The 12176-nt window shown below is 34.6% G+C and overlaps 3 protein-coding genes across 4 annotated transcripts in view; 1 reads left to right on the top strand and 2 right to left on the bottom strand.

The window, feature by feature from the left end:
* The window catches only part of LOC105228195 (uncharacterized protein DDB_G0271670), a 130139-nt gene that overhangs the window by 20688 nt on the left and 97275 nt on the right, over nucleotides 1-12176 (bottom strand). The gene's annotated exons all lie outside the window — the stretch shown is intronic.
* Nucleotides 1222-2450, top strand: LOC125778809 (uncharacterized). Its single transcript, XM_049458121.1, has 3 exons — nucleotides 1222-1444; nucleotides 1516-1702; nucleotides 1755-2450. Exons 1-3 carry the CDS (start codon nucleotides 1434-1436, stop codon nucleotides 2322-2324), a joined length of 768 nt encoding a protein of 255 aa, XP_049314078.1. The 5' UTR covers nucleotides 1222-1433; the 3' UTR covers nucleotides 2325-2450.
* Nucleotides 2668-4335, bottom strand: LOC125778804 (putative nuclease HARBI1). The gene is made up of 4 exons (XM_049458113.1): nucleotides 3819-4335; nucleotides 3318-3753; nucleotides 3109-3253; nucleotides 2668-3041 (listed from the first exon to the last, which is right to left on the bottom strand). The coding sequence occupies exons 1-4, from the start codon at nucleotides 3938-3940 to the stop codon at nucleotides 2668-2670; spliced, it is 1077 nt and encodes a 358-aa protein (XP_049314070.1). The 5' UTR covers nucleotides 3941-4335.

Here is a 12176-nt window from a genome sequence, read left to right as displayed (position 1 = left end):
AATACTTAGTAATAAATTATATGAATTTTAATAAAAATGGAGTTACTTTTACTGTTTTATATTTATTTATTCTTTTATTAAGATGCTCTTATAATTATTTCGTTTAACCGAATATTATTTAATTTAAAACAAGAATTGTAATTAATTAATTTCAGAAAAAAATATGGAATAAAAAAATTACGGGTTTTTAATATTTTCCCAAAGATTAGGAAACTGCCGTTATTAATTTGGTCTTGAAAATATTATTGGCGGGTATTCAAAACATTCTGATAAATTATGGAATTCTCGTCATTAGTTTTTCTTTGAAAATATTAAAAGCGGATCATACCAACATACAAATGAACTATGCAATAAGCTCTAATAGCCCTGACAGACGACAGCGCTAATATGCATTAGCGGGCTTAATTTACATTTATTTGCGCATTTGACCCATGTTAATGCAAGTTTGTAATGCACAAGAATTTCGTGCATTTGGTTGAATTTACCAAATTTTAGTAGGCAACACTGCTCAAAAATTGCCGATTTTTGCTATTTTTTGACAGATGTTGCACTGTTGCTATCCATTTTTCTAATATTCTTAACTTTTTCGCACACTTTTTCTGCATTACAATCAATTATTGCTATTAATTTCACTCTATTATCTTTTGACGTAGTTAAAAAAATAAATTTTTTCTTTAAATTTATATTGATTTTCCAAAAATACCAAAATTTATATTAATAATTTTCCTTTATTTCACTTTTTTTTGTAATAAATAAACAGATTTCAATATCAGCTGTCTAAATGCACAAGTCTGCCGTCTGTCACCATAAAATTTCAATGTGCATTAGCGTTGCTTAAGGCGCATTAGTTTTGCTCGTCTGACAGGGCTATAAGTTACAGGTAGCCGAACCGCTCCAAAATTTGCGAAAATGTAGTGAAAAGAAAGGCGGAAAAACTTGACTCGAGTTACAGGAACCAAAAGAGAATTTGCCGCCAATAACGACAAAAAGTTCCGTCGTTGTACGTACCTGGAAGGGACCCGGACTTTTATTCGGCCAAACACTGTCAAATCGGCAGAATCTGCCGCTACAACAACAACAACAAAAGGTCCCCGTTTGAACGTCGGCTTAGTTGCGATCGCAATAGCAATATAAAATCACAGTGATTTAAAAATAGCAATCACTGAAATCACAGATATCGAAAAATCACAATATCGCTCATCTCTAATATGTACTAACCGTTTAAGGCGGGTATTGTCACTTGCGAAGCGAATGAAAATTTTGGCGAGTTTCGCCGTGGCGAATTGTAAGTTGCGAACCTCTAACGAATTCGCCAGAAAATGGCGAACGAGTGGCGAAAATAAATTTCTGGTATTGCCACTGGCGAAAAAACGTCATTCGCTTCGCCATTAGTGTCAAAATTTGACGAATGTATTTTTTATTCGCTATTTGAAATGGAAAGGACGTAAGTAAATTTTGATCGTTATTTGAGCAAATGTAATTATTTAATTATATTTAACAAAACGATACTTCTAGAACAAAACGTACAACAACGCAACAATTTCAAAAATTGGTTGCGTTAATGGAAAATAATCCGGACGTCGCCAGAGGAATGGGGAATTTTGGATCGACGAAGAAAAGCAGGGCAGAGCAATGGGATCTGTTCGCTGCCGAACTCAATGCCATTGGTCCACCATTGCGAAACGGACGCGAGTGGAATAAGGTAAAAATTTAATTAATTTGTTTGGCTGAAGTTACTTATGTGTAGCATTTAGGTTTGGTTAGATTATAAACTGAAACTAAAAAAAAAAATAGCGACAAACCGACGCGAAACTGTTGCCACAGGAGGAGGACCTTATGCTCAGCAAAGTTTATCTCCATTAGAGCAAAGTGTGGATGAGCTTCTTCACCTTCAGGCGGCTGTAAATCCTACAGGCTTAGCATATGGCTCTAATGAAGTGGAAACTGCGGTAAATAATAATGAAATGCAGCCAGAAGAGCGCACGACCGTGGAAACACAACGAGCCATGGATTTGGCATCGCAATCCTCAAGCAGCCGTCCTAGAATGACAGTAGAGGAACGTGAAGTCATTCGGATGAAAGCGTTGGAAAAGCAAGCCGAAGTGCAAGACATCCTTTCCAACAAAATTGCAAAAATGGAAAGAAAAATAGATGAAATTGCAAGGTATGCAAGAAAAACTTATGAACTTAAACAGGAAGAAATTAAATTAATGAAAATGAAAGAAGAAAGGAAGAAGGAAGAATATTTAGAGAAAAAAAAAAGACATAAAGAAAAGATGGAAATAAAACTACAAATTTTAAAATTAAAAATGCAAAAAAAATAGGGTGCTTGTAAATAGATTGAATTTAGTTTATAGTTTATTTCATAAGAATGTGATGAATTTTTTTTTATTTCATATTTTAACCATGTGATGAATTTATTTTTACTTTATTATTGTAAGTGACGGAATTGAATCTGTGATTTTTTTAAGAAAACATGTGATGAATTTATTTTTACTTTATTATTGTAAGTGACAGAATTGAATCTGTGATTTTTTTAATTTAATTTAAAAGCATGTAGTTTTTGTAATTTTTATATATTTATTATCTATGTAATATTGAATTTCAAAGTATTGAATAAAATAAAAGAATACAATATATTATTCACTGAAGTCGGTATAGTTTCATTTACATCAGAGCATCAGCAATTTGTCTTCTGCGGCGCTCTCCTGGTGAACCATTGCCATTTTCATTAATTGGTTCCAATGGTACAACGGCATCAAAGAAGGTTTCAGCCTCCTCCGGATCACCCATTCTAAATTTTTTACAAATGTTGTGCAAGGCGCAGCATATATTAATAACGGATGTTACTTTAGCAGGATCGTAGCGCATTTTTCTATCACTCAGAAGACATCTGAAACGGCATTTCAAAACTCCAATCGTACGTTCAACAACATTTCTCGCTTTCGCGTGCTTCTTATTAAAAATTGACTCCCTAGTTCCAGATTCTGCATGACGGAAAGGTGTTAATAAATAAGGGCTTAGTGGGTATCCGGAGTCACCTGCAAATGTATTATTGTTTTCAATATTCAAGATTAAACTTGCGCAGTAGTCAAATATTGCGAATACCTAAATAAATAGAGTTCTGATCTCCATTTTGATGCGCTGCCTCTAAACATGCCTTTAGAGAACTATTGTTCCATACGAACGAATCGTGTGTAGAACCAGCATATCTAGCATCCACAAAACGGATATTCATATCATGATCACAAGCCTGTAATAAAAATATAACAAAATTTTTATACCAATTTTACTGTATTAAATTCATAAAAACTCACAATCATTGCATTTATGCTAAAAAATCCTTTTCTGTTTAGATAGAGGTGTTTGTTTGTGGTAGGAGCATAAATCGCGATATGGGTTCTATCGATGCAGCCTATTACATTTGGTATTCCCGATCTTGAATAAAATTTGCTCCTTGCCTGCTGCTTTTCTTCTTCACTCATATCTACGCTTATATGGGTACGACAAATTTCATTTTCCAAAATGGGTATGATCTCTTTTAAAATAAGGGAAACTGTTGGTTGAGCAAGTCCCAACTGAAATTCATTCCCTATAGCTTGTTGGTAACTGCCATGTGCAAAAAATCTGAGTGCGGCACACAATTTTAACATGGGCGTTATGGAAGACGACATCCGACAATGAAATTTGTCTTTGATTTTATCCAGCACATACATAAATGCGTCCTTGTTCAAGCGGAAATTCGCAACGAATCTACAAATACGTGTACATTGAACAAAAACTTCTTATTATTCATTATAATTGAACTGGATACATACACTGTGTTAGGTAGCTCTGTAGGATTAGAATTATCTCTAATAAAACGGCGCTGTCGAAGAAGATTAGTTCGCGTTTCCACATCGTAATTATCTTCAAAATACAGATCCGCGTTATTAAACATATTTTCAAATTTCAGTTGATATAATAAAAAAATTTTTAAGTATAAATGGCACAAATGTCAAATTCGGATGAACGCACTACTTTTTTCATGAATGGCAACGACGTATTTTAGCGAATACGTTCATTCGCCATTCACAATGCAAAATTGGGGTATGTTCGCTAAAGCGTTCGCTTCGCCAAATAAATTCGCTTCGCAAGTGACAATACCCGCCTAAAACTTATAAATCTCCCTACGCTCGCTAGTCGTAGGGAAATGCTTGGTATAATATTTCTTGTAAAACTCATGAATGAGTCTGTTTGTAGTCCTTCTCTCATATCTGATATTATTTTTAACGTTCCTGAGCGCTCTACCAGGCAGTTTAGACCTTTACTTTTAAAATCACAATTTCAATTCTCATTCCAGCACATTTGATCTAACAGGCTCGCACTTTATCATAAAAAAAATATTTTATCTACTCTTAACAAGTAACATTTAAAAATAATAAACTTACTGTAATCTAATTCTTAATTTTGGCTATTGAAATTTTGTGTCTGCAGCTGAGCAGCTTAAGATCGCAACGCCTAAAACTCTCTTGCCTTTTGTGACTCGGCTAATTCCGCTCGTTTGCGGATTGCGCCCCTCGCGTCGGTTGGGCGGAAGGATGGTAATCGATGGGTATTATTATTACTGTGATTATGATTAGTAAAGAAAAGAGGAGGTGAAAAGCAATCTTCAAAACTGCCGTGCAACACTAAAATACAAGCGTCATACTTTCGAACAACCTTAATGCTCAACTAAAATATTATTGTGCAAGCTTCATATGGCGATAATTTGCAGAACACATAAACACATCTAGTAAGTACATTAAGAGAAATTGTAGACTGTTTTCACTCTTTTAGAGTTTTCACTTTGTCATGTTTTCATTTATTTCCAACGATTTCCAAGTGCAATAAATGTCAGCTGCAGATGTTAAACAAAATTAATTAACCAGATGCGGGAAGCACCTAAAAACTTTGTCACTAATTGAGTGTAATGCATTTGTGCAAAGCACAACAGTTAAAATTGCACTGAGGCAGTCAAATAAATGTGAGAGAGAAGCGTTTGCATTATAAAAAAACATAAATTAATGTACTACTTTTTGTTATTTATGAATTTATACATTGTTTTCAAATATATGCATAATGAAAATACCTATACTTAATGGAAAAGGTTGAATAATTCATGCGCCTGCCTACGAATGACAAGGTTGCAAAGGTTTTTGAATTTGCAGATTTCGTTTGCAATAAATGTCAAACCACTGAAGTCAACTATGACACGAAAAAGCACTAAACTACTAAATAGTATGTCAGTCGATAATAGAAGTGTTAAAATCTATAAAATTTTGCAGTTGCCAGATGATCTAAAATAGAATGTGCTATTCAAGTCTATGTTTTATATATTTAAATTTTACAATTTAATACCTTTGAAAAACTGAATTCTTTATGTTGAATACATCATTGTAAATTAAGTCAAAGTTAAAGCCCATTGAAGGTTTAAGTTGTTTTAATTACATATAATTCAAATGATTTCATTTATATGGTTTTGTAAAACGACTATCGTAGTATTCAAAGGAGTCGTCAAAGGGGGTGAGGTCTCTAATAAGTTTAAGCATGAAATTGATGAAATTGGATTTCGACCTCTCAACTACGCCTACTTCCTATATAAAACTATTTTAAATGCAATCGAATTCCTTGACTGCTGTTTAAGAGGAAATCTTTTCTTGACTACAGTTTTCCTTTAAGTCAAAACGGCGTCACTTAGCCTTCATAAACTTAATCAAAGTATTACCTCAATATGTGAGTTATCGTAGTGAAAACGAGAGATTGAGTTATGCTAATAACAGTGGATCTTTGTGTCTAAAATGGACTAAATTTTTTTAAAACTTGTCCTTGCCGCCATATAACTAAAACAATATTCAAGCATTCGATTTACTTCAGTCGTTATACATTGATGGTATATGAGCCAATTTAAGGGATTAGGTGGATTTTGAAATTATCGAAAATAAATTCAATACAGTGATATGTCTATTTACCAATTCATGGCAATCGCAATAAAAGTGTAGGGAATAGAACCTTTGGGAAAGCAGACCGTCAAGCTATATCGGCTAGTCGGCTACTTCAATCTTTGATCGTGTTTTTCTCGAAATATCATTGGTTACGACTTCTCAGAAACTAGAGAAGCGAATTTATATAAATTTTTCTGAGTTCTTTTAAATGGAATGACCTCGGGATTGACCGAAGAATTTTTTTCGATTACAACTAGTATTTTTAAGGAAATTTGTGGTAAAAATTATACCCAAACAATACTGCTTTGTTTGCAACTTTGCCAAAAATTAATTTTTGTTTTCCACATCTTACGATTAATCTTATTTACTAACTACTAATTTTGATTTTAGATGAATCCTTCATCTCTTAAACTGACCACCGTGAGGAGATGTTTTTGGGTGGTCCCTCCGGAAACTAACAGCCAATGGCTGAATTTCCAAAAATGATGATGAAAATGATGGATTGTATGATCCAAAGATGTAATACATTAACTCATTTATTATATGAAAAAAATATTGGTGAAATCGGCCGTCAAAACCAACTAAATGAAACTCAGAGTGAATGTTGTGCTGTTGAGAGTATGTATTCATGCTAAAAGTAGATAAAATCGGCTCATTAATATTAATACGCCAGTTGACTAACCATTCTTCGATCAATGTTAAGTGCTGCTCTAATACTCTTGATGCTCTGAGGATCATTTGTTACGGCTTACTACAGCTGTGTCATCCGCGAAAGTAGATGTCAAAACATTAGTAACTGTTGGAATGTCTGCTGTATATATTATGTACAGAGTTGGGCCTAGTACGCTACCCTGAGGTACACCAGCCCTTATTATACTCGTTCTTTTGGTATGAAGTCTGCTCTTTAACCGTAAATTTCCTGATACTTAAATATGACTCCAAAGTTTCGTAAGGTAAAACGTTTTTGATTTTCCATAAAAGGCTTTCTTACCAGACCTTATCGAACGCCTAAGCTACATCTAGGAAAATAGCTGAACAGTACTCTCTGTGCTCGAATGCTTTCCTGATTTCGTTCGTAATTCTATTTACTTGCTCTACAGTGCCATGTTTAGCACGAAAACCGAATTGATGCGTTGGTATTTTATTATTTTCGTGGAGGAACGAGTCATCCTTGATAGTAACACTTTTTAAAATATTTTAGAAATACATTTATTGGTCTGTAGGAAGACGGCTGTGTTAGGTTACCAGGTTTGTCTATCATTATGAGTTGCGATTTTTTCCACGAAATTGGATAGTAACTGAAACCAATAATTGCATTAAAGAGCGCCGTTATAGCAATATTTGGTAACTCAATTATCATTTTTGGGGTAATATTATCGTGTTCTGATGCCTTATTCGGATTCCGCTCTTTTATGATACTAGCAATTTCAGAAGTAGAAGTCCTTGTAGACATAAGTGGCTCGTTAGCGGTATTGGGCAAGGTTGGCAACTGAAAGTTGTTATTTGGGCAATTGGGTTGAAATACCTTTTCTAGGTGATTTGCAAAGCAATTTGCCTTTTCGTCATCACTGTGCCCAATTACGATTTAACTGTTTTAGAGGCATATTGGAATCTACTGGTGGCTTGAAAGACTTTTGATCTTTCCCAAGGGAGTTTTGCTTGCTAGAATTTGGACACAGTTTTTTTATATAATTTTCAGTGTTCTGTTCTTCTTCGCGTTCAAGCGCTTTTTTTAACTTTCGTACAGCAGATTCCAGTTGAAGCAGAGTTGAAGGGGTGCGACTTAACTGCCATTCACGTCCAGCTCGCCCTTTCTCCATTACAAGGTCCTCTATTTCGTTGTTGGTGATCTTCTTAAAACCAACTGGCTTATTGTTTCATTCTGATGTTGCCAATACAGCTGCATAAGTTATTACATCATTAAATTCTCTTATATTTTATCAATGTCTCTTCCTGTATTTATTTTGCAATCAATATTGATGTGGCCGCTGATATATTTTCGATACTTCAACCAGTTAGTTTCATGTGATGTTAGAGAATCTTTTGGCTCAAATATTATGGGCTGTTCGCATAACTTTATTAGTACGGAATAATGATCAGATGATAAGTCTGTACATGCATGCTGTCATAAGCGATCTATCTATATTTTTGACACCACAACAAAATTTATTAAGTCTGGTATTTTTTTCTATCACTCGGCCAGTACGTCGGCTTACCAGGAGATAATATTTCCAGGTTATTATGCTTATTCATAATAGTGTAGTACAGCTGTCATCCTTTCGGATTAATAAGACGTGAGCCCCATACGTTTGTTTTGCATTGTAATCTACACCTGTTAGAAATCTTTGACCTAGTGTTCCAAAAAAGTCATTAAATTCGCAATCTGTAATTTTTAAACGAGGTGGACAGTATATAGCCGTAAGGTTTAAGTCACAACACCGATTTTTTAGTGATATTGTTGTAGCTTGTAATTGTGCTGTAGCATGAGATTCTAGAGAATAGTGGCTTAAACGATTTCTAATCAACACTGCCGTGCCATGATGTGCTTTTCCATCCGGATACAAATCATCCGAGTCTAAATCCCGGTATATTGAAATAATTTTTATTTGTAAAATGAGTTTCTGATATAAGCATTACATATATATTTTTTTCAGACATAAATCTAATAATCTCTAATTTATGTTGGTTAACACACCGTTAGCATTCCATATACAGATATTTAGTACGCTCATTTCTTACTTAATCAATTTTGCAGTATTTGATTTTGTGATTTTATTAAATCTTAATCAATGTTTTACATTGTAGACATAAATTGTGTCATACACTGTGCAAGATTTAAAATCATTGTTTCAATAACTCCATTTGGAAGATTTTGAGGCAGTTGCATTTGTACAGTGTTGCCTTTCACCACATTTGCATACCTTTCTTGCATATCATTATTGTTAGAAGTAATAGAATTTGAACTTTTATCCGAGGTTGCCATAACATTTGGTAACCATGTGCTTGAATGCCCTGTAACAACTTCGATTTCAAATCTTTATATACAGGGCAACCCCTATAGTTAGCCGTGTGATTTCCTCCACAATTGTTGCGTTTTTTATTTAAACCCTCTTTTTTAACAGTACAATTTGAAGTAGAACGTAGATCACCACACAGAAAATGCATATTCTTTTGTGTGTGCATACTTTTGGCAGTTTGTACATTGTACTCGACCATTTTTCTTATGTAGTTCCTCAACGGTGATTCTGCGATAGGGATTGTAATTCGAGTGTATTTCATTTTTATTTTTCTTTAGATGGTTAGAATTTGGCATCAATTCTTTTTTGAACATTGGTTGTGGGACTTTGTTCCTGTAAAAAATATTTACTATGCTATACTTCTGTACCTTTTATGACAACAACTAGGCCTTTTGAGCTACTCGTATTCAGTTGGTAAGAGGAGTAATTCTTGTTATTGTTTGACAAGTACTTTACAACATCCATGACACTTTTTTAGTGTATGTTTGAATCTTTGTTTCATCCTTTTTTCAAGGGCACAATATGAAAATTGTTTGTGCCTATTAAATTGCTTATTTTGGAGACAAGCCCATTTGAGCTACGTTTACGCAAATATATTGGAGGAGATTTGGCATTCACGACTATGGTAGTACCCTTCGCAGCATCGTTAGACTCCTTGCTCAGCAAGGCAAAACTGTTGCCAATAAGGGTATGTGGTTTTTAATCATTTGGCGTTACTGGTTGAAATTTTTTGGTATTGACCGGTGATTTAATTTGACTTGATTTCTTTTAGCGATCAATACCAGTCTGAACAGATGGTCCTTTTTTGCATATCCGGGTGCTTGTGGGTACCTGCATAGTGTATTCTGTTGGCGCATTTGTTGTTGCCCGATTGTTGTTTACTGCTGCTTCTGCTGACTGCGCTTGCTTAAGTTTCATTTCGGCTGATCGCTGCGATGACTCATCATCGTCGTTACATTTTTTTTTTGCCAGGCGTTGGTTTTGTTGCCTCGACAAAGCTGATGTAAGGATTTAAGGATGCTGGTGATGCTGCGAAGCACTCATTATTGATTTTTTTTTTGTTTTTATCTGAAATCTGACTATTTGTTAATGTTTATTATTATTAATAATTTGGTAGCACTGATTTTTATTTGTTTGTTTGTTTTTATTTTATTATTATTGATTGGTTACTTTCACAATCTGAATAGACAGAGCGAATTAAAAAACTCGTTCTTACACCTTGAACCTCAATAAAAATTCTTGATGATTGGGTAATATAATTTGGAAAAACTTACAAGGAACAGCTTTAGTATAGGGTGATTTTTTAAGAGCTTGATAACTTTTTTTAAAAAAAAACGCATAAAATTTGCAAAATCTCATCGGTTCTTTATTTGAAACGTTAGATTGGTTCATGACATTTACTTTTTGAAGATAATTTCATTTAAATGTTGACCGCGGCTGCGTCTTAGGTGGTCCATTCGGAAAGTCCAATTTTGGGCAACTTTTTCGAGCATTTCGGCCGGAATAGCCCGAATTTCTTCGGAAATGTTGTCTTCCAAAGCTGGAATAGTTGCTGGCTTATTTCTGTAGACTTTAGACTTGACGTAGCCCCACAAAAAATAGTCTAAAGGCGTTAAATCGCATGATCTTGGTGGCCAACTTACGGGTCCATTTCTTGAGATGAATTGTTGTCCGAAGTTTTCCCTCAAAATGGCCATAGAATCGCGAGCTGTGTGGCATGTAGCGCCATCTTGTTGAAACCACATGTCAACCAAGTTCAGTTCTTCCATTTTTGGCAACAAAAAGTTTGTTAGCATCGAACGATAGCGATCGCCATTCACCGTAACGTTGCGTCCAACAGCATCTTTGAAAAAATACGGTCCAATGATTCCACCAGCGTACAAACCACACCAAACAGTGCATTTTTCGGGATGCATGGGCAGTTCTTGAACGGCTTCTGGTTGCTCTTCACCCCAAATGCGGCAATTTTGCTTATTTACGTAGCCATTCAACCAGAAATGAGCCTCATCGCTGAACAAAATTTGTCGATAAACACATTTCGAACCGAACACTGATTTTGGTAATAAAATTCAATGATTTGCAAGCGTTGATCGTTAGTAAGTCTATTCATGATGAAATGTCAAAGCATACTGAGCATCTTTCTCTTTGACACCATGTCTGAAATCCCACGTGATCTGTCAAATACTAATGCATGAAAATCCTAACCTCAAAAAAATCACCCGTTATAAAGTGAAACAACTATTAAAAATTGGGATCAAAATAGGCGCAGCTTTCTTCCGTTTCGTATTTCCTTCACAATTTCAAAAATAACAAAAGAGCATTTCAAATTATTTCAGCTTGAGAAGGTTTCGTCATCGCCATCAAATGCGACTTTAGTTTCTCTAGCAGATACTTTCGTATTATATGTACATTCAATTATAGTATGTACACTGAGCTACACATTTATATTCTGGGTGTTTCAAGTGCATTCACTGAGAGCGGCACAACAATTTCATTTCCTAATGCAAGTTAGTATTGTTGTAGTTTACGAAACAAAGTGACAAAAATGGCAGCAAAAAATTACGAAAAAACAGCAATAAAGAAAGTGATGTTAAGAAAAGTGAAATTAATATGATGAAGAAGATGATTTCAACGGTGCATAATGCAAATTTATAGGCAGTGGAAGCTTGAAATTTGATCAAAGTGTGAAAGTCAACTGAAACTTAATTTAAAAATTCTTTATTTCCCTGTTATTGCATTATATGCTTAGATACATACTGCATGGCGTTAATAATGTAATGAAATTATGTTTGCCATTTCATGTTTGAAATGTTGACGACTATTAACTCGGCTGCATTCCTTAAATTTGTTTTAATTTTGCTACAACAACAAAAAATGTTTTTAATTTCGTTCTAATCTCTAAATTTAACGAAGTCACGTGTTACATTATAGCACATTAACCCTCAACTCAGTTTACGATAAACCATTACTAGTTTTGCAATTGCACTTCAATAGAGACCACATAAAATTCCTACGTGTGTGGAGTAACCTGTTGAGCTTATCCGACTTGTGAATTAACACTTCCTAACCTCTCTTAGCGCCTTAACTCAAGCACACATACATATTTGCATGTGCGACCCTCTGCTCAAATTACACGAATTATAGTGTAAACGAGTGCAATAAAAAACAACAGATCAAAAGTGTAATGTGTGTCTTC

This window comes from Bactrocera dorsalis, chromosome 5, assembly GCF_023373825.1.
Source record: "Bactrocera dorsalis isolate Fly_Bdor chromosome 5, ASM2337382v1, whole genome shotgun sequence".
NCBI lineage: Eukaryota > Metazoa > Arthropoda > Insecta > Diptera > Tephritidae > Bactrocera > Bactrocera dorsalis.
This window is presented reverse-complemented; position numbering and strand designations above follow the sequence as displayed.

Excerpts from the sequence above, each read along its gene's own strand:
- LOC125778809 (XM_049458121.1), top strand. Across the intron at positions 1,703-1,754 it reads ACGGACGCGAGTGGAATAAG|GTTTGGTTAGATTATAAACT; the intron begins GTAAAAATTTAA and ends TGTAGCATTTAG.
- LOC125778804 (XM_049458113.1), bottom strand. The coding sequence starts at position 3,940 with ATGTTTAATAACGCGGATCTGTATTTTGAAGATAATTACGATGTGGAA. Across the intron at positions 3,254-3,317 it reads TTAGCATAAATGCAATGATT|GCTTGTGATCATGATATGAA; the intron begins GTGAGTTTTTAT and ends TTTTTATTACAG. Across the intron at positions 3,042-3,108 it reads TCAGAACTCTATTTATTTAG|GTGACTCCGGATACCCACTA; the intron begins GTATTCGCAATA and ends ATACATTTGCAG.